This window comes from Exophiala dermatitidis (genome assembly GCF_000230625.1).
Source record: "Exophiala dermatitidis NIH/UT8656 unplaced genomic scaffold supercont1.4, whole genome shotgun sequence".
Classification (NCBI taxonomy): domain Eukaryota; kingdom Fungi; phylum Ascomycota; class Eurotiomycetes; order Chaetothyriales; family Herpotrichiellaceae; genus Exophiala; species Exophiala dermatitidis.
Genome location: NW_008751649.1, coordinates 1,767,229 through 1,784,274, shown reverse-complemented (window position 1 = coordinate 1,784,274; position 17,046 = coordinate 1,767,229). Strand labels below are relative to the sequence as shown.

The following is a 17,046-nucleotide window of genomic DNA, read 5'->3' as shown; positions in this document are numbered from 1 at the left end:
TCTTGGCGGGAGCTTCGTCTCGAATCATCAAGCATTGTGGTCGGGCAGTGAATTGGACGCTCCAGACCGTTACAAGCTGCGCAACACCAGAGCCAACACCTCGAGGACTGCGTCTATAAGAGTGGTGCGCTCTCAAATTGGCGTGCTCCTGGCAGCTTTGACCTTTTAATCTTCTCTCCGATACGCACCAGCGCAGCCCGTCATCCGCAACACCGAGGCAATGGCTCCTTCAAACAACCCGACCGGGTTCGACATGAAGACCTTCACGGACGCTGCAACCAGTAGGGAATGGCGAGCAAGAGATCCCTGGGCTAGGAAGTAAGGCAACTACTATAATATGTGCTCCGACATCTACTTACCCAGTGGTTAGTGAGGCCTGGCGCTACACAGGCCCCTTCACGCGGTGGAATCGATTCAAGCGAGCATTCCCTGGACTTGGGATTGCTACGGCAGCGTTTACAGGCTATGTTATTGTGGAGGCATTGTTCTTCAAGGACTCACACGCTCACGGCGACGGCCACGGGGAGAAGCACCACTGAGCCGCATAATTTCCCAACACATTTGAACGACAATGCTCGCGACCAAGTGCTGGAGTGAGCCAGGCAAGACTCATCATGCAGGAGAGGGTCGACCATTCAATCAGTACTGTACATACAAAGGGAGAGGCACATAACGCGAACAATGCAAAAAAAGATGAACATGTCTGATAAGGTGCATTACATTTGCAATGTTTGTTGGTTATGCGGAGTTGCTGCCCACATGGAAAGACTGCACACTCGGCGATGCTGTAGGGAACACCCTCTGGGTAAGCGGCTTGATCTGGGGAGACTTGACATCGGACGATTTGCGTTCTAGATATCGGCATTTTGCTACATGCTTTTGAGAGGCGGATATGCGGACAGACGGCGAAACCGGCGGCAGACTGTTATGAAGACCGGCTGTACGTTGTAGAATCAGATCGCGTATCAATTCCGAATTTAAGGGTGTCCGAGTCGCTTCTCTACACTACGGTAAATAGAATGCGGGGGACCAACGTGAGGATATCAGGCTGTCATATCATGGACCAATCCCTTATCACATCTCAGCCTCGAAACAAGGCCTGATAGAAGTGCTCGTGGTCAGCTGCTCTTCTCGGAGAGGCGACAATGGACCCTTTGTGCTGCTGGGGGGCTTCACCTTGCGGTTGTCCAGCGTCGTAAAGTGGCAGCCGGCGACGTGGAGCACCGCTAAACTCCAACAGGGCAACAATTGCCTTGATAGACCGAAAGGAGAAAGCAACCACGATCCCCCAGCGAGTGACAGCGCGCAAGTCCAGGCTCTTATCTGCTTCCGCCTCTTATCGTTCGTGGCGGACGACCAATGTTGCTCGAATTGAGGAGTAGCTCTCATGGTCCGGGGTGATTCTCTTGATGCTGTTGGTGCCTCCAAGAGTCTAGTCAATCATGGCCACAACCGTCCGTGAGGAGACGACGCGGCCAGCCGAAGATACATATATGTGTGTAAGTCTTGCCTCGAAGGTTTGATTTCTTCTGCTCTGCACGACCATTCTCCCGACCATCTTTCTATAGTCCAGTCTATCTTGGGGCACCCGCAACAATGGTTCTTGAACGAGTGAAACAGCTGGCACAGCAGGTGTCCAACACTGTCTCGCCTCCCCATCCCCTGGATCCCCTTTCTTCGCTCGAGATTGAAGCGGCGGTGACTATCCTACGTGGCAAATATGGCAAACTCTACTACAACGCCGTGACTCTTCTGGAGCCTCCCAAGGCCCAGATGCTCAAGTGGCTCGCCGATCCAGAGACGACTCCGAGGCCTCACCGGGTTGCCGACATCGTGGTCATCACCACGGACGGCAAGGTCTTTGACGGCAATGTCGATCTCACTGAAGGCAAGGTCGTCAGCTGGAAGGAAACCCCTAACGTGCAGCCATTGATCACCATGGAAGACCTCAATGCCGTCGAACAGACCATGCGCAAGGATCCTAAAGTGATTGAGCAATGTGGCCTTGTCGGCATTCCTCCCGAGGATATGGACAAGGTGTATTGTGACCCCTGGACGATTGGGTACGATGAGAGATTTGGCAATGGAGTCAGACTCCAGCAGGCCTTGATGTATTACCGGCCACATGTGGACGACAACCAGTATACCTACCCCTTGGATTTCTGTCCCATCTACGACTCAAACAAGAGAGAAATCATCCATATCGATGTGCCCAAGGTTCGGCGACCACTAAGCAAGGCACCTCCGAACAACTACCATGTCAAGGACATTGAGGGAAATGGTGGCTACCGGACGGACATCAAGCCCATCAACATCACGCAGCCCGAAGGCGTGAGTTTCAAAGTTCAAGGACGGACGATTGAATGGCAGAATTTCTCTGTCCACGTCGGGTTCAATTACCGTGAAGGTATTGTACTGAGTAATATCACGTATTTCGACAAGAACGAAAGCAAAGCCCGACCACTTTTCTACAGACTGTCACTGGCGGAAATGGTGGTGCCGTACGGAAACCCAGAACACCCGCACCAGCGCAAGCACGCTTTCGATCTTGGAGAGTACGGCGGCGGGTACATGACGAACTCGCTCAGCCTGGGATGTGACTGCAAAGGCAGCATCCACTACATGGACGCCGAGTTTGTGAACCGGGCGGGGGCGGCGCAGACGATCAAGAACGCCATCTGCATCCACGAGGAAGACAACGGCATTTTGTTCAAACACAGTGATTTCCGCGACGATTCGGTCATTGTGACCCGCGCCCGCAAGCTGATCATCAGCCAAATCTTCACGGCCGCCAACTACGAGTACTGCGTCTACTGGATCTTCCATCAGGACGGCACGATCCAGCTGGAGATCAAGCTGACGGGCATCCTCAACACGTACGCCATGAACCCCGGCGAGGACACAAAGGGCTGGGGCACCGAGGTGTACCCGGGCGTCAACGCACACAACCACCAGCACCTGTTCTGTCTGCGCGTCGACCCCAACATCGACGGTGCCAAAAACACCGTGTTTCAAGTCGACGCCGCCCAGGGCCCCGGCGAGCCCGGCTCGCCCGAGAACTACTACGGCAACGCCTTCTACGCCAAAAAGACAAAATACACAAACCCCGTCGAGGCCATGGCCGACTACAACGGCAACACTTCGCGCACATGGGACATTGCCAACGAAAACAAAATCAACCCTTACTCGCACAAACCGGTTTCTTACAAGCTCGTCAGCCGCGAGGTCCCGCCTTTGTTGCCAAAGAAGGGCTCGTTGGTCTGGAAACGTGCTGGCTTTGCTCGTCATGCTGTCCACGTTACAAAGTGTAAGTCTGCTGCACCGAGCACCCGAAGGGTGCGAGGGGCTTTCTCCCATAAAACGGAGAAGGGGAGGGGGGTGGCGCGGCGCGGCGGGAGGGAGCCGGCTGTGTTTCCCTACTTCTTCCCCTGTTATCATTATTAACCACTGCTAATACCTTTTTCTCATCTAGATTCCGACGACCAAATCCACCCAGCTGGCCGTCATGTGCCCCAAACCTCAGGTGAACCCTCCCAGGGTCTACCGCAGTGGATCGAGGCGAACCCACGAGAAAAGATCGACAACGAGGACATTGTCCTCTGGCACACTTTCGGACTGACCCACTTCCCGGCCCCCGAGGATTTCCCCGTCATGCCCGCCGAGCCCATGACTCTGCTGCTGCGGCCGAGAAACTTCTTCCTCCGCAACCCGGCGCTTGATGTGCCTCCCAGTTATGCTCGTACTCCGAGCCAGGTCGCTGCCGGTAAGGCTGGATGTAGTTGTACCAAGGACAAGGCGAGCGTGGCGGTGTGATTGTGATTGATTTGTGTTGGGCATTCAAGTTTGCTGTTTTTGTCGTCGGTCGCTCGCAACATTGGTATGGAAGGATATAAGTCAGTCAGATTATGCATCAATTCGATGATGTTATGTGTCAAAGGAATGGGATTTGCTCCAAGAGGGACACTGGACAGTACTATCTAGGCAGCCTGGAACTACCTTACTCTCTTGAAATACTAGTATTCTGAATCCTAATCCAGCGAGGTCTAGTTATCTCTAACGATATGCTATCTTGTCTCTCACTACCTACATCCTGCTGTACCTTTTCATCTAGATAGTAGTAGTGATATTGGAGAGATGGATTTTTGTCCTAAGACACCATATGGGGTTCCACATTGTTCAGGCCATCGCTGCAGTGTTCTGTGTACAATATATATAGAAGCAGTACTACGCTTGGTCGAACGGATGGGACCACTCTCCGACGAGGCCAGGGACCTGGACCCTCTAACCCTTCATGCCATTCTGATCAAAGAACCGCATCTTTTCCTCTTCACTCGAGGAGCCTCGGAACCTAACGCTATATATTTGTACATATATATACCCGTTCTACCAAGTTCCAGATTGAATTTCCTTTTTTTCACGACCACGTCTCCTGCTTATATCTTCCCACCTTTTCCAGTCTAGCCAGATACATTTCTGCATCCTTTTCAGAGGTTATCGAATCCTCCTCCTCCTCGTCATTATCTTGTTCGTGTTGGCCGACAGGACCTCCGCCGGCGGCCTGGGTCCCCTTTCCAGTTTCCTCCAATCTCTTGCGACCCTGTTCGACAAGCGCGTCGACAATGGCCTGCCGCACCGCCTTGGGCATTGCGCCGGATGAGCCGCACACGATGACCGTGGCGTTCCGGTCGCGCAGCAACTCCCAGATCAGGTCGCTGTGCTGCCGGATCCGGTCTTGAACATAGACTTTGGATTTCTGGTCGCGCGAAAACGCCGGAATGACTTGGAGGTCAAGCTTCGCGGCAGGAATCCTGGAGGTACCGTCGTCGGTTTCGAATCGTTCTTCTGCATTATTATTGGAATCTGTTGGCGTGATGTTGGCGTTGGCGTTGAGGGCAACCCACTCATCATGGAAAAAGTAGTCGGCTTTTTCGCTGCGGCAGCCGAAGAACAATGCGGTCCTTCCCAGACTGCCACTGTCGCCGCGAGCCTTTTCATGTATAAGGGCTCGGAGTGGCGCGATGCCCGTGCCTGCGCCCACGAGGATATGATTTTCACCGCTGGGATCGGAAGACTTGGAGAACCGCCCCTCGGTCTTCAGAGAGACCTGCAGCGTTGTGCCGACCGGTAGTTGTGCCAAGTATCTCGTGCACACGCCCTCGCGGATGCGCTTGATGACAGTCCTGTACTTCACAATTGCCACCAACAGCTCGAAAACGGTCGAGTTGTCGCCGTCGCCGTCGCCGTGCTTGAGCACACCGCCACTGGCGATACTGAACTGTCGAGCACGCAACGGCGGGAAAATGTTGGTCACTTCCTCCCAGGGGATGTGGACGGAGTCGAACTCCTGCAGGATTTCCAGCATGCTGCGCCTCGGCCGCGTGGCGTAATCGTAGTATTCGTCCAGGTATTGCGGGTCGGTGAACTCCAGCAGCCGCTCCTTGTGCATCTCGTTGTCCGTGTAGTTTGCAATGGCGCCGAAGAAGGATCGCCGCGGTATTGCGTTGATGTCCAGGTATTCGGTCAGAAGGATGCGCAGAGTCAAATCTGTGCGAGTGGAAATAGGATGGTGTGGAAGACGACCATTTGGGCGCGTGGACACGAGCCGGACTGGAATGTCTGCCGCGTCGTGCCAGTTCATCCTGTCAATCAGAAATGACACATCTGTAGGCATATTCTGAGGTAGGATCGCAAGCGCATCGCCGGGCATGTAGTCGAGCTTCTTGCCGACGGTCTTCAGCCGCATGAATCGCACATCTTGCCAATGCTCGGCCGGAGTCACCCGCTCGTTCTTCTCGAGAACAACGGGGAAAGACTCGGACGATACATCCGTCTTTGGAGCAGTATGTAGTAGTCCGTTCGGGGCTATCTGGGATTCGTGACTGGTCAAAGTTCCCTCCAAGCGATATTTGCTGGGCAGTAGAACTTCGTTAGGTATAGGATTGAGGCCCTCTGGCAGCGGGAAAAGCGTAAGGACGGTCTTGCGGAATATATCCAGCCAAGCTAGAAAGTAGCCGTCTGTTCCTTCATCCCCTTGTTCGTCAGCCTCGCATGATTCAAGGATGGAAGTTGCCCCAAGTTGGCGAAGACGTTTGTCCAGCTTCCTCGCTGCCCAGTTGAACTTTGGGTATGAGCTGTCGCCCAGTCCAACTAGAGCATATTTGCTGCCGGCCAATGTGGTGGGAGGCAACTTTTTGCGGAGAAGACTCGTCCAGAACTTCCGAGCATTTTCGGGGAAATCACCCTGGCCAGTCGTGGAGAGGACAAACACGGTGAAGGTGTAGTTCTTTAGCAATGCATAATTGACATCGTCCAGGCCTGCCACATCGGTATCGAAGTGAAGTCGCTCTAGACAGCGGCTGATCTCTTCCGCAAAGTCCTGTGAGGTACCTGTTTCTGTTCCGTAAAGTAGGAGGACAGACCTCCCGTGGTCTGGCTCAGTCGCTGCAACCATTCCCGAATATGGATTGTTGAGCTGTCATCATTCGATCTGTTCTGTCCTTACTCGTCCCAGACTCGAACTCGCGTGTGCTATGCGAGTATCCGATTACCGCTTCGTGCACCGCAGTGGAGGGCGAGATATTGGCATATCAACTGCTTCCAACTCCGCCGTAGAATTACCAGTCAGATACGCACGTGATCGTACGGATAAGTGTGTCCTCTTGAGACGCACTTTATGCCGCAAATGTTCAAGTTTCGGGAGAGACACAGGCACGAGGCAATCAGCTCAGGCTGCTGGAGAGGCGTCCTCTAATAGGAAAACCAGACTTCGCTGGCGAAGTGTAAAGGCAGTGTAGTGGTATCAAACTGCGGGTAATCGATAGGACGAAAACATCAGAGACATCATCTATTCGAAGGTCGTGGCACGGGTGATCCGGATGTCAAGGCGAATCCTAGCACAGTGTAGCACAAGAGGCGGTTTCTAAACATGGGTGTCTGAAACGACTTTGTGATATCCACTGTTGATTTCGTGCTTGCTGACCTCTTGATACAAAAATGAGAATTCGTACAATGTGAAGGCGCAAGTCTGTTGATCTCCATGCGGCGTCGAAATCAAGCAAAAGGCGCCGTGCAACATGCCTCAAGGCTCAAGGCTGAAATGCCACATACAAAACGTGCCTGCAAATATTCACAGCATGGGGAATCTACTCGCTTTCCCAAACTCCCGTTCATCTTATGTCACTTTGGTAAAAGATGCGGACGCTTTGGCCTGACATCCTGCGCTTCTTTGCGAGGTATCTCGATCAGAAGTAGCCCCCTTCATCGTCGCCGCCGCGCCCACCGCCAAAGGCAAAACCGTCCTCATCGTCGCCCTCTCCTGTGTCGAAATAATTCTCGGCATTGTAATCATCAGCGCCGCCGTCGTCTGACTCTGAGAATTCCGAGTCAACAGGCTCATCATCGGCTGACCCATCGTCGTCATCATCATCCGCGTCGTCGTTGTCTTTGTCATCGGCATTATCGTCCTCATCATCCTCGTCGTCCGAACCTTTGTTTCCTTTGTTTCCTTTCTTCTTTCGCGGTTTTGGTTGGATCTCTTCCTCTGAAAACTCGTCCTCGGCATCCAGGCCGCGCTTTTCGCCTGCTTTTCGATCATCGCGCTTCTTCTTGGCTTTAGTAGACCGTCGCGTGCCAGACAGTAATGGATCTGAGACGTCTGTGTCGTTTGCTTCGTCGTTTTCCTCGTCTTCATTGACGTCAATGGCAATGTCACGTTTCCGCTTCTTGCGAGGTGCACTGGTTGCGGCATCGAAGTCGTAGTCTGTAGTTTTCCATAGGGGGTGTTTGCGGCCGGGGTCGAGGAACGGCCACAGCTCGGGAGGAAAGTATTTCAACTCTGTTTACAAGAGACCATACCCTCACGTTAGATTCCCAGCCTTATTATAACCCAACGATTCATGTATCCGTCGCATATTGATAGACAAAGGAAATTGTGGGAGACGGATCGAATTTTACGTACCATAATCCCGCCCACTGAGGTCCGGTACCGTGCGTTTCTTCTTGTAGTATTTCGCGCTATACTTCTCTTGGTCGTTGAAAGGGTCGAAACCTGCACGCTTGATCACCTTTCCTGTCTTGGGGTCTGCAAGACTGCTCGGGTCGAGGACCGAATAGTAGGGGCCGTTGTGCGCTCGCCCGCGGAATCGCAGGTAGCTTTGGACGCAGGAGAATTCAAAGGGAGAGATCGGCCGTGGCACGGGAAACTCAATATCCTATATATTGTCCACATAGCGGTGTCAGTTGTCAACTGTCCTTTTCATCGTCTTCCTTCTCGCCTTCTCTGCATTGAGCCGTTTCTGAACATCGACCTACAGGAAACGTTGGTTCTGGCTTGCGAGCCGCATTGAAGGTTGCAGGGTCATCTTCTTCATCATCCCAGGAGAGATCAGGTCCGCGCTTCGCACCACCACCTCTTCCGCGTCGCGCCATGGTGAATGCGCCGTGAATATGCTAGATTTCTCGGAACGCCGAGTCGGAGAATACTCTCCTTTTCACGGTCACCGTACTGCGTGTTTCATCGCAACGAGGTTGTCTATTGATTTCTGGATTGTTTGCAGAAGTAATCCTAAACCACACAAGGCACAAGCGACAGAGTGCTTGTGCTAGTAAATGATCAGGTTTGCCTGAAATTAGTGCCTCAAGCCAGAAAATCCGCGGCAGAATTTGGGAGCGAGGTGGGGAAACGGCAAGGCTCACCGCCTTGGAGATGAACGAGGCTGACGGGCGAGGCTGAGATCAACCGAATTTGATGCAAATGACGGCGCGTCTCAGGCTACAAGGATACAACCCACTCAGAAGATAAAATCCACTTCTCAGAGGTATAGACAGTAATGATCTATCCTTGAGGTACCAGGTATTAACCTGTAAGCCACTTTGCGCTGCATCATTTCACAGCAAGGCTGAAATCCTGGCTCTGTGATTGGCCTTAGGACAAGCCAAGGTGCAGGTCACGTGGAGGTGTCTTTTTCCCCATAATTTTTCGACGACCCAGCATTGACTCATGTTGCAGGACTCAGTTGGCAGTTGAGTAAACAGTTCAATTCTCTTGCTTCGAGAGTAAGTTCGCTTGGTTCTTTGTCGGCCGCTCAGAAGGACGCTGAGGTCGCGATCACCGCAAGCAGTCCACTCTTAAGGTGAAGAGAACAAGAGAATCCAGGCTACTATCCATCCTTCCCTTTTCTCGTATTTCTTATATACTCCATCATGCCCAGTCGCTCAGAAGTCGCCTATTTCGGCGCGGGCCCTGCCCCTCTACCGACTGCAGCCATTGAAAAGAGCGCTCAAGCATTCGTCAACTTTGAAGATACTGGTTTGTCTTTGGCTGAGATCTCGCATCGCTCGCCGACCGCAAACAAGATCCTTTCCGACGCCAAAGATGCGCTGGCAAATTTGTACGACATTCCTATGGACGAATATGACATTCTATTCATGGAAGCCGGAGGCACTGGCGAGTTTAGCGCCGTTGTTCAGAACTTGATAGGCCACTGGATCGAAAAGCGTCGCAGACAGGCCATCGCCGAGCTGGGCGAGGGGAAGGATGCAGAAGTCTTGGAACGAGTGAAAAGAGAGGTCCAGACCGAGCTGAAGGTCGATTACCTCGTCACTGGTTCATGGTCCCTGAAGGCTAGCCAGGAGGCCACGAGGCTACTGGGCGGTCAATATGTCAACGTTGCTGTGGATGCTAGGAAGAGCAACAACGGCAAATTTGGAAAGATTCCAGACGAAAAGGAGTGGAAACTGACTTTCAAGGGGAGCGCGTACACATACTACTGCGACAATGAGACTGTGGACGGTGTCGAGTTTCCTACCTTCCCTCAAACGCTGGAGAGCAAGGGCGGAAGCGAACATGACGAAAGGATTGTGGTGGCCGACATGTCGAGCAACTTCCTCAGCCGGAAAATCGATGTTAGAAAGTTCGGCGTCATTTTTGTAAGTCTTATCTTGTCTTTTCCATGTTCCGTGCAGCGCTAACATTCGTTCAGGGTGGTGCTCAAAAGAATCTCGGCATTGCTGGGATCACGGTCGTCATCATCCGCAAGTCTCTTCTCGACCTGGTGCCGCCTCCAGCTTTTCTCCACGCTTTGTCGCCAGTGATCCCGGCCTCTGGCACTCTCCCACCGATCATCTTCTCCTTTCCCGTCATTGCTTCCAATAACAGTCTCTACAACACGCTCCCCATCTTCAACCTATACGTTGCCACGGTCGTGCTGCAAATGCTCGTCTCTACCTTTGGGCCCCGAAAGGTTTCTGGCCAGGAGGAGATCGCAAACAAGAAAGCTGCACTCATCTATAACGCGCTGGACGCTCATCCAGATACTTATTATGTCGTGCCGGACAAGAGCGTGCGGAGCCGAATGAACATATGCTTCCGGATCATTTCGGGCCAAAAGGCTGGTGACCAAGTGGTGCCTGATGAGGCCAAAGAAAAGGCCTTCCTGGCAGGAGCAGAGAAGAGAGGTCTACTCGGTCTCAAGGGTCATCGCTCTGTTGGTGGAATGCGGGCAAGCAATTACAATGCTGTCTCACTGGAAAGTGCTCAGAAGTTGGCGGATTACCTGGTTGAATTTGCTCGGTCATGATTTCACCACTTCTAGGTATTACACCTGGATTGCATACCGTATGTTGAACAGATGATGGATTGGCTGCTCAACTTAAAAAAGTCCCAATGAAAGAAATTTAGACAAGATAATCAACTATTTCTGGACCTAAAACATCGCTACCCGCTTATAATAAATAGTACGTGCCGTACCACGGAATCAGACATCTTCACGTGCACGTGCCCGCCGTGCCGTTTCCTGCCTGTAGTATTGAATCCGGTCACATCCAACGTGAATAGCACCGCCTTGGCGGAGCCGTGGGCGGTGAACCAATATCACTACTTGATATTTATCCTCCGCGCAATTATCCTCAACAATCCACCGAGCCAGACCCAGGCCCGATGGCCTAGGCGTCAGGCGGAGTGGTGCGTTACCAAACCCACAAAGTCTAAACCAAACCATTGTAAGAGGAGCTCTCTCGGAAAAAAATCCCCTGGGCCTAATCCCCTGATCTGCAAGGTAGAAGAGCGAGTGTCCTCCGACCCGAGGAGGCACCGTTGGCCGGGCAGATCTTGTGGAATTCGCAGCACCAACCGGGGGGTTCACTTGGTTCTACCCTTCGGATAGAAGACCTCAAGAACGAGGAAATTGCTAGGCCGGAGCTTAGTTCAAAAGTTTTTGCCATTCGGCAGAAACTCGTGGGGAGCTTTTTGGCCGCTGGGAATGCTGTTCAATTCACGTTCGTTGCAGCATGACTTTTCGGTTCATGGGGACGGTCACCTTGGTGGGAGGGAGAAGAATATTGTGCTTGGGGAGACGAGGCCTTGTATTCACCTTCACACAAACTGGAAGCTTACCATAGGTACTAGTAGTACAGCATCGCCCTTAATCAACCGTGAATGGTCCAACGACTCATATTCCAGTTGAGAACTTCAATATGAAGTCTCCCTTGTCATCACAAGTTCACCACACAATTCATATACTTCGCTGCGAGACTTCGTGGTGGCTACTGCACCCTCCGACGCTATCTCACCTCTGGTCCACCACTCGTACCGCACAGCATTTCAATAGTGCTGTTCATGAGAACAGATATTTCCCGCAGCAATAGCACCCACTTTGGCGATGAGACTCCCAAAGATCCGGGATGGCATCCCTCAGCTGATCACAACGATCCGATGTTGATGTGCAAACAACCTCAACTTTTGAACTTCGCAGAAACGCGCAGCCCAATGCCAAGACTGGTCACGTGTGCCGGCGTTTAAGTGGTTGCAGCCGGTCAAAGTCGATGACGGAACACACGCGTGCTGACTACTAGTACGCGTAGAATCCGCCTGGCAGAACGACAGTACTGCAAGTCTTTACAAAGGTCTCACTTGGCCGGGCGACCAGATCAACAGCGTAAAAGCCTCCTACCACCAATCCCTGGTGAGAAAAATCAAGCAGGCTTATCTTTATCACCACCCTCCAAGAACATATGTCGGGCCAGCGAGGTGGCAGCAGGACCAGGACCAGGACCAGGACCGGCTTCCCGAGCAAAGTGGGAAGATGAAGCCAACCTGAACGAGCTTCAAGCCCGAAAGGTGGGTGGAGGAAAAGGGAATACCCCAAACCGAAACAATCGGATAAAGGACACGACCAAAACACGCCATCATGTCATCGTCTCAACCGTTTAACATGTCCTCGCCCGTCGATGGCCTTGTTGGTGGAGGTGGAGGTTATGGAGGAGGGATGAAGAAGAGATCCTGCTTCACCTACAAACATCTCCAGCTCCTGAGCCAGTCCTCAACCAGCTGCCCACTACGAGTCATAGCACTGATCGACTACGACGCCTTCTACGCACAATGCGAGATGGTACGCCTGGGCGTGTCCGAAACACAACCTTTAGCGGTACAGCAATGGCAAGGGCTGATCGCCATCAACTACCCGGCGCGGGCATTCGGGCTCAACCGCCACGTGACAGTGACCGAAGCGAAGACCAAATGTCCCGAGCTGGTGGTGCAGCACGTCGCGACGTGGCGCGAAGGCGACGACAAATGGGCCTACCGCGACGACGCCGCCCGGCACATCCACACCGACAAGGTCTCGCTGGACCCTTACCGGCTGGAATCCCGCCGGACCCTGGCTCTGCTCAAGGAAATCCTCCCACCCCCTCCTGTCCAGAAGGTTGAGAAGGCCAGCATCGACGAGGTCTTTCTCGATTTGTCCGCCCAGATCCATCAGATCTTGCTTGAGCGCTACCCGGAATTGCGGTATGCTCCCTACGACGACCCGACGGAACCCTTACCCTTGCCGCCGTCGACCGCCTTGAACTGGCATGCCGATGCGCTGGTGGACTTGGATCTGGCCGAAACCGAGGACGACGACCCGGACTGGGATGACGTGGCCATGAACATTGGCGCAGAGGTCGTGCGTGGTGTCCGACAGACCATCTACGACAGACTCAAGTATACCTGCTCCGCTGGCATTGCGCGGAACAAGATGATGGCCAAGTTGGGCGCCGGATACAAGAAACCCAACCAGCAGACCATCGTGCGCAATCGCGCCGTGCAGCATTTCTTGTCCGGGTTCAAATTCACAAAGATCCGCAACCTTGGTGGGAAACTGGGCGACCATGTCGTGGACACGTTTGGGACCGACGAAGTCACCGAGTTGCTCGCCATCCCGATCGAACAGCTCAAGGCCAGATTGGGCGACGACACGGGCACCTGGCTCTACGGCATCATTCGCGGCGAGGACAACAGTGAGGTCAATTCACGCACACAGATCAAGTCCATGTTATCGGCCAAATCATTCAGGCCGAGCATCAACACCGTGGAACAGGCCAACAGGTGGTTACGCATTTTTGTGGCCGATATCTATGCCCGGCTAGTCGAGGAGGGCGTGACGGAGAACAAAAGAAGGCCCAAAACCATCACCCTCCACCATCGGCAGGGTGCACAAACCAGATCCAAACAACTTCCCATCCCACAGGGCAAGAAGATCGACGAGAATACCCTGTTTGAGCTCGCAAAGACTTTGCTCGGACAGGTTGTCGTTGACGGCCGAGCGTGGCCGTGTGCGAATCTGTCATTGAGCGTGGGAGGTTTCGAAGATGGCGTGGCGGGAAATAAAGGCATCGACACCTTCCTGCTCAAAGGTGATGAAGCCAGAGCGGCCTTGGAGCCACCGTCTCGGAGCAATACCGCTACACCAAATCCCGAAGAGTCTCGACCCGAGAAACGCCGCAGATTGAACGAAGCTCCTCCCAGCATTGCTCGGTTCTTTTCCCGAGGCGACAGTAATGGAGACCCTGAGGACGGGCTCATGGAAGAGGCTGCAGACGACATGGGTGACTCTGAGGCACGCGTCGAACACAACGAAGATGACGATAGCCGTCGGTCTTCTGTGCACCTTCACGAGCACGACATCAGAACGTACTTCTGCAAGGCCTGTCAAAAATCCATCGATGAGGCCGACAGAATCGAGCACGAAGACTGGCACTTCGCCAAAGAACTTCAGGCTCAAGAAACTCCGGCCGTCAAAGGTCCGTCGAACAGTCGTCCACCCGGTCAACCAAATGCAAAACCAAAGCGCGGAGGAATCGGCACTCGGGGCCGGGGTTCGAAGCCCGAGAAAGGGCAGAGCCGCCTTGCTTTTGGGTAGTGTTCATGGCGGCGTTTATTGGATACGCTCGTCCTTTTTTCCTCCTTCATCAAGGAACAGTGAGATATGCCTGCCTCTATTTGCATTTTTTTAGATACCCTGGCCAGCATACTCTTTGTTGAAAATTCTACCAATCACCATTCTTCTGATCTCGCTCGTGCCCGCCCCAATTTCGTATAACTTGGCATCTCTTAGTAATCTCCCTGCAGGGATCTCATTGACATAGCCATTACCGCCCAAGAGTTGAATGGCGTCCAGACCACATTCGGTAGCTCTCTCAGCCGCATATAGAATTGCACCAGCACAGTCCTGGGTGCGGATCTGACCTTCTTCATCAACCTTTTTGGCCGTGGCGTAGGTGTAGGCTCTCGCGGCTTGAAGTTTGGTGTACATATCGGCCAATTTGCCCTGGACCAGCTGGTTGTGGGCGATGGGAACACCAAACTGTTTGCGCTGATGAGTATATGGCAGCACCAGATCGAGACAAGCCTGCATGATGCCCAATGGACCGGCACTGAGGACGAGGCGCTCCAAGTCCAATCCTTCCATGAGGACTCGGACGCCCTTGTTGACTTCGCCCAGGACGTTTTCTTTGGGCACAAAGACATTGTCAAACACCAGCTCGCCGGTATTGGACCCGCGCATGCCCAGTTTATCTAGTTTTCTCGTGACAGAGAAACCGTCGGAGGACTTGCCTTCGACAATGAATGCCGTGATGCCTTTGCTTTGCTTTTCGGGCTCCGTCTTCGCATACACCACAATGTAGTCGGCGTCGGGCCCATTGGTGATCCACATCTTGGTGCCGTTGAGGACGTAACCCCCGTCGACTGGTTTCGCTGTCGTCTTCATGCTCACCACGTCACTGCCTGCCGAGTGTTCGGACATGGCCAGCGCGCCGATCTTGTCTCCCGAGATCAGACCGGGCAGAAACCGCTCTTTCTGGTCCTTGCTGCCGTTCAGGCTCAATTGGTTCACGCACAGCTGTGAATGTGCCGCATATGACAACCCAATCGACCCTGATGCCCGGCTGATTTCTTCGTTGATGATGCAGTGTGCCTGATAGCCCATGCCTAGCCCGCCATATTCCTCGTCTGCTGTCGGTCCGAGGAACCCAGCCTCGCCCAACTTCTTCCACATGTCGTTGGGAAATTCATTGGACTGGTCCGTCTTCAAGGCAATTTCTTCAGGAATCTCTCTTCGTGTAAACTCTTGTACTCTCTCGCGAAGCTCGTACAGCTCTTCTGTGCTCGGAGGCGTGAATCCAGACGGGTGTTTGGACGTGGAGGCGGCCCGAATCGTCGTCGTGCTCGGTGGGTAAGCGGAAATCAGCACAGGGAGACTCCTGGCTAGTCGGCTTCCCGGCCGAACAAGTCTTGATGCAATCAATGACACCATTGTGGATGATATGATTCACACAATGAACCCAACGAGAGAGAAAGAGGTTGCGAAAAGAGAACAGGACGTCGAGGTAGAGGCGTGTAGCCCCTTCTTGACCTCAGTGTTGACATAGGGAACCATGGTCCTCCGTGGCTAACCGCGTTGCCGAGGGGGTGCGGGCAAGAAACGTGGAGAACCCCAGTCTTTGATTTAGTTTAATTTGTAGTTCTTTGTAATACCGCACTGTAGCTGTTCTATCTAGTAGTATATCGATCTCTTAAAACCCGAACCGATTCTACTACTAGAGCTAGGCTGCGCAACGGGTTGGGTAGGGCAGGGTTTAGGGCACCTACCGCCCGCCTAGTTAATCTAATAGGGTTTTTAAAAAAAGCGCTACTCTACCCTTACGGGTTTCGAGTAGGGTAGAGTACCTAACGAGTTTCACTAAGAACCTAAAATTCTTAAAATTAGCGAGATTTTCGCTAAAAATAGCGACTTTTCTTATATAATTACTTACTAATTTATAATATCGTACGATATTTTTAAATATTTCTTAGTAAAATCGCGTATTTTTCGTAAAATACGGTAATTTTTTCGAGAGTTATACTCGCCTATTAGGGCGGCTCGACCCTAATAGATATCGCGGGTAGGGCTTAGATTTTAGATACTCGCTCGGGGCGCCCGTTAGGCTTCGGAATACCTACCTAGCCTAACCCTTAGGGTAGCCCTAACGCGGGTAGGGTAGGGCTAACCCGCGCCACTGCGCAGCCTAACTAGAGCTACCTAAACTACCTCTCTATACCGAATCGGATTCTCTTATATAGAAGTAGAAATAAATACTAGATAGAAAGAATAGAGACTATTAACGATAAATAGAACTATATTAATAATAGTCTACTCTAATATAACGACTTAACGATCGATTTAATAGAACGGTATTCTTATTAAATCGTCTATATTATAAGAATAAGCTTACGCTTTATTATCGGCTAAAGATATTAAGAGATTATCTAGAATTAATAAACGCTATAAAGAGATAAAGCCTCGCTTATAAGTAGAACGCTCTTAAATAAATATTACGAAGTAAAGATATAGAGATCTAGTTCTATTAGTAGAAGTCTTTATATAAATAATATACGGCTTTATATATAATAGAAACCTTAGAGAATATACTATAAATCGATTTTCTTACTACTATTAAACCGTTATACTCGAGTATAGTAGACTCGAAACTTACTAAGTTCTATAACTAAAGAGAAACTAAATATCTATCCTTATATAATCTCGTTAATATAGTTAAAAATATATATCGTAATATAAAGAATTTAATAATAAAAGCGGCTTTATATTCTATATTTAGCGTAATAAAAGAAGAAAAGAAGTAATAGAAGAAATCTAAATATATCTATAGATTTAAATACTTCTATAACGAGTATTATTATCTAAATTCTTCGAAGCGACCGAATAATTAGTCTTCTAATTCTAATATTAA

The 17,046-nt window shown here is 51.7% G+C and overlaps 7 protein-coding genes across 7 annotated transcripts; 4 read left to right on the top strand and 3 right to left on the bottom strand.

The window, feature by feature from the left end:
• Positions 1-220: 220 nt before the first annotated feature.
• On the top strand, positions 221-539 carry HMPREF1120_04962 (uncharacterized protein; the record flags this gene model as incomplete). Its single annotated transcript, XM_009159111.1, has 2 exons — positions 221-318; positions 371-539. 2 exons carry the CDS (start codon positions 221-223, stop codon positions 537-539), a joined length of 267 nt encoding a protein of 88 aa, XP_009157359.1.
• A 1,057-nt stretch (positions 540-1,596) lies between these two features.
• Positions 1,597-3,813, top strand: HMPREF1120_04961 (primary-amine oxidase; the record flags this gene model as incomplete). Its single annotated transcript, XM_009159110.1, has 2 exons — positions 1,597-3,307; positions 3,473-3,813. The coding sequence occupies 2 exons, from the start codon at positions 1,597-1,599 to the stop codon at positions 3,811-3,813; spliced, it is 2,052 nt and encodes a 683-aa protein (XP_009157358.1).
• Positions 3,814-4,000: 187 nt separating this feature from the next.
• On the bottom strand, positions 4,001-6,672 carry HMPREF1120_04960 (NADPH-ferrihemoprotein reductase). Its single transcript, XM_009159109.1, has one exon. The coding sequence runs from the start codon at positions 6,449-6,451 to the stop codon at positions 4,415-4,417; it is 2,037 nt and encodes a 678-aa protein (XP_009157357.1). The 5' UTR covers positions 6,452-6,672; the 3' UTR covers positions 4,001-4,414.
• A 7-nt stretch (positions 6,673-6,679) lies between these two features.
• Positions 6,680-8,842, bottom strand: HMPREF1120_04959 (DNA-directed RNA polymerase III subunit C31). The gene is made up of 3 exons (XM_009159108.1): positions 8,311-8,842; positions 7,958-8,210; positions 6,680-7,834 (listed from the first exon to the last, which is right to left on the bottom strand). The coding sequence occupies exons 1-3, from the start codon at positions 8,425-8,427 to the stop codon at positions 7,242-7,244; spliced, it is 963 nt and encodes a 320-aa protein (XP_009157356.1). The 5' UTR covers positions 8,428-8,842; the 3' UTR covers positions 6,680-7,241.
• A 167-nt stretch (positions 8,843-9,009) lies between these two features.
• On the top strand, positions 9,010-10,802 carry HMPREF1120_04958 (phosphoserine aminotransferase). Its single transcript, XM_009159107.1, has 2 exons — positions 9,010-9,927; positions 9,981-10,802. Exons 1-2 carry the CDS (start codon positions 9,202-9,204, stop codon positions 10,575-10,577), a joined length of 1,323 nt encoding a protein of 440 aa, XP_009157355.1. The 5' UTR covers positions 9,010-9,201; the 3' UTR covers positions 10,578-10,802.
• Positions 10,803-11,051: 249 nt separating this feature from the next.
• Positions 11,052-15,826, bottom strand: HMPREF1120_04956 (isovaleryl-CoA dehydrogenase). Its single transcript, XM_009159105.1, has one exon. It carries the CDS (start codon positions 15,570-15,572, stop codon positions 14,268-14,270), a length of 1,305 nt encoding a protein of 434 aa, XP_009157353.1. The 5' UTR covers positions 15,573-15,826; the 3' UTR covers positions 11,052-14,267.
• Positions 11,842-14,331, top strand: HMPREF1120_04957 (DNA polymerase eta subunit). Its single transcript, XM_009159106.1, has one exon. It carries the CDS (start codon positions 12,186-12,188, stop codon positions 14,175-14,177), a length of 1,992 nt encoding a protein of 663 aa, XP_009157354.1. The 5' UTR covers positions 11,842-12,185; the 3' UTR covers positions 14,178-14,331.
• Positions 15,827-17,046: the final 1,220 nt, after the last annotated feature.

Bases quoted from the DNA above. Each gene is read 5' to 3' on its own strand.
- HMPREF1120_04956 (XM_009159105.1), bottom strand. From the start codon at position 15,572: ATGGTGTCATTGATTGCATCAAGACTTGTTCGGCCGGGAAGCCGACTA.
- HMPREF1120_04959 (XM_009159108.1), bottom strand. From the start codon at position 8,427: ATGGCGCGACGCGGAAGAGGTGGTGGTGCGAAGCGCGGACCTGATCTC. The intron at 8,211-8,310 runs GTAGGTCGATGT...GACAATATATAG, and splicing joins AGCCAGAACCAACGTTTCCT to GATATTGAGTTTCCCGTGCC. The intron at 7,835-7,957 runs GTACGTAAAATT...TCTTGTAAACAG, and splicing joins CCTCAGTGGGCGGGATTATG to AGTTGAAATACTTTCCTCCC.
- HMPREF1120_04957 (XM_009159106.1), top strand. From the start codon at position 12,186: ATGTCATCGTCTCAACCGTTTAACATGTCCTCGCCCGTCGATGGCCTT.
- HMPREF1120_04958 (XM_009159107.1), top strand. From the start codon at position 9,202: ATGCCCAGTCGCTCAGAAGTCGCCTATTTCGGCGCGGGCCCTGCCCCT. The intron at 9,928-9,980 runs GTAAGTCTTATC...ACATTCGTTCAG, and splicing joins GAAAGTTCGGCGTCATTTTT to GGTGGTGCTCAAAAGAATCT.
- HMPREF1120_04960 (XM_009159109.1), bottom strand. From the start codon at position 6,451: ATGGTTGCAGCGACTGAGCCAGACCACGGGAGGTCTGTCCTCCTACTT.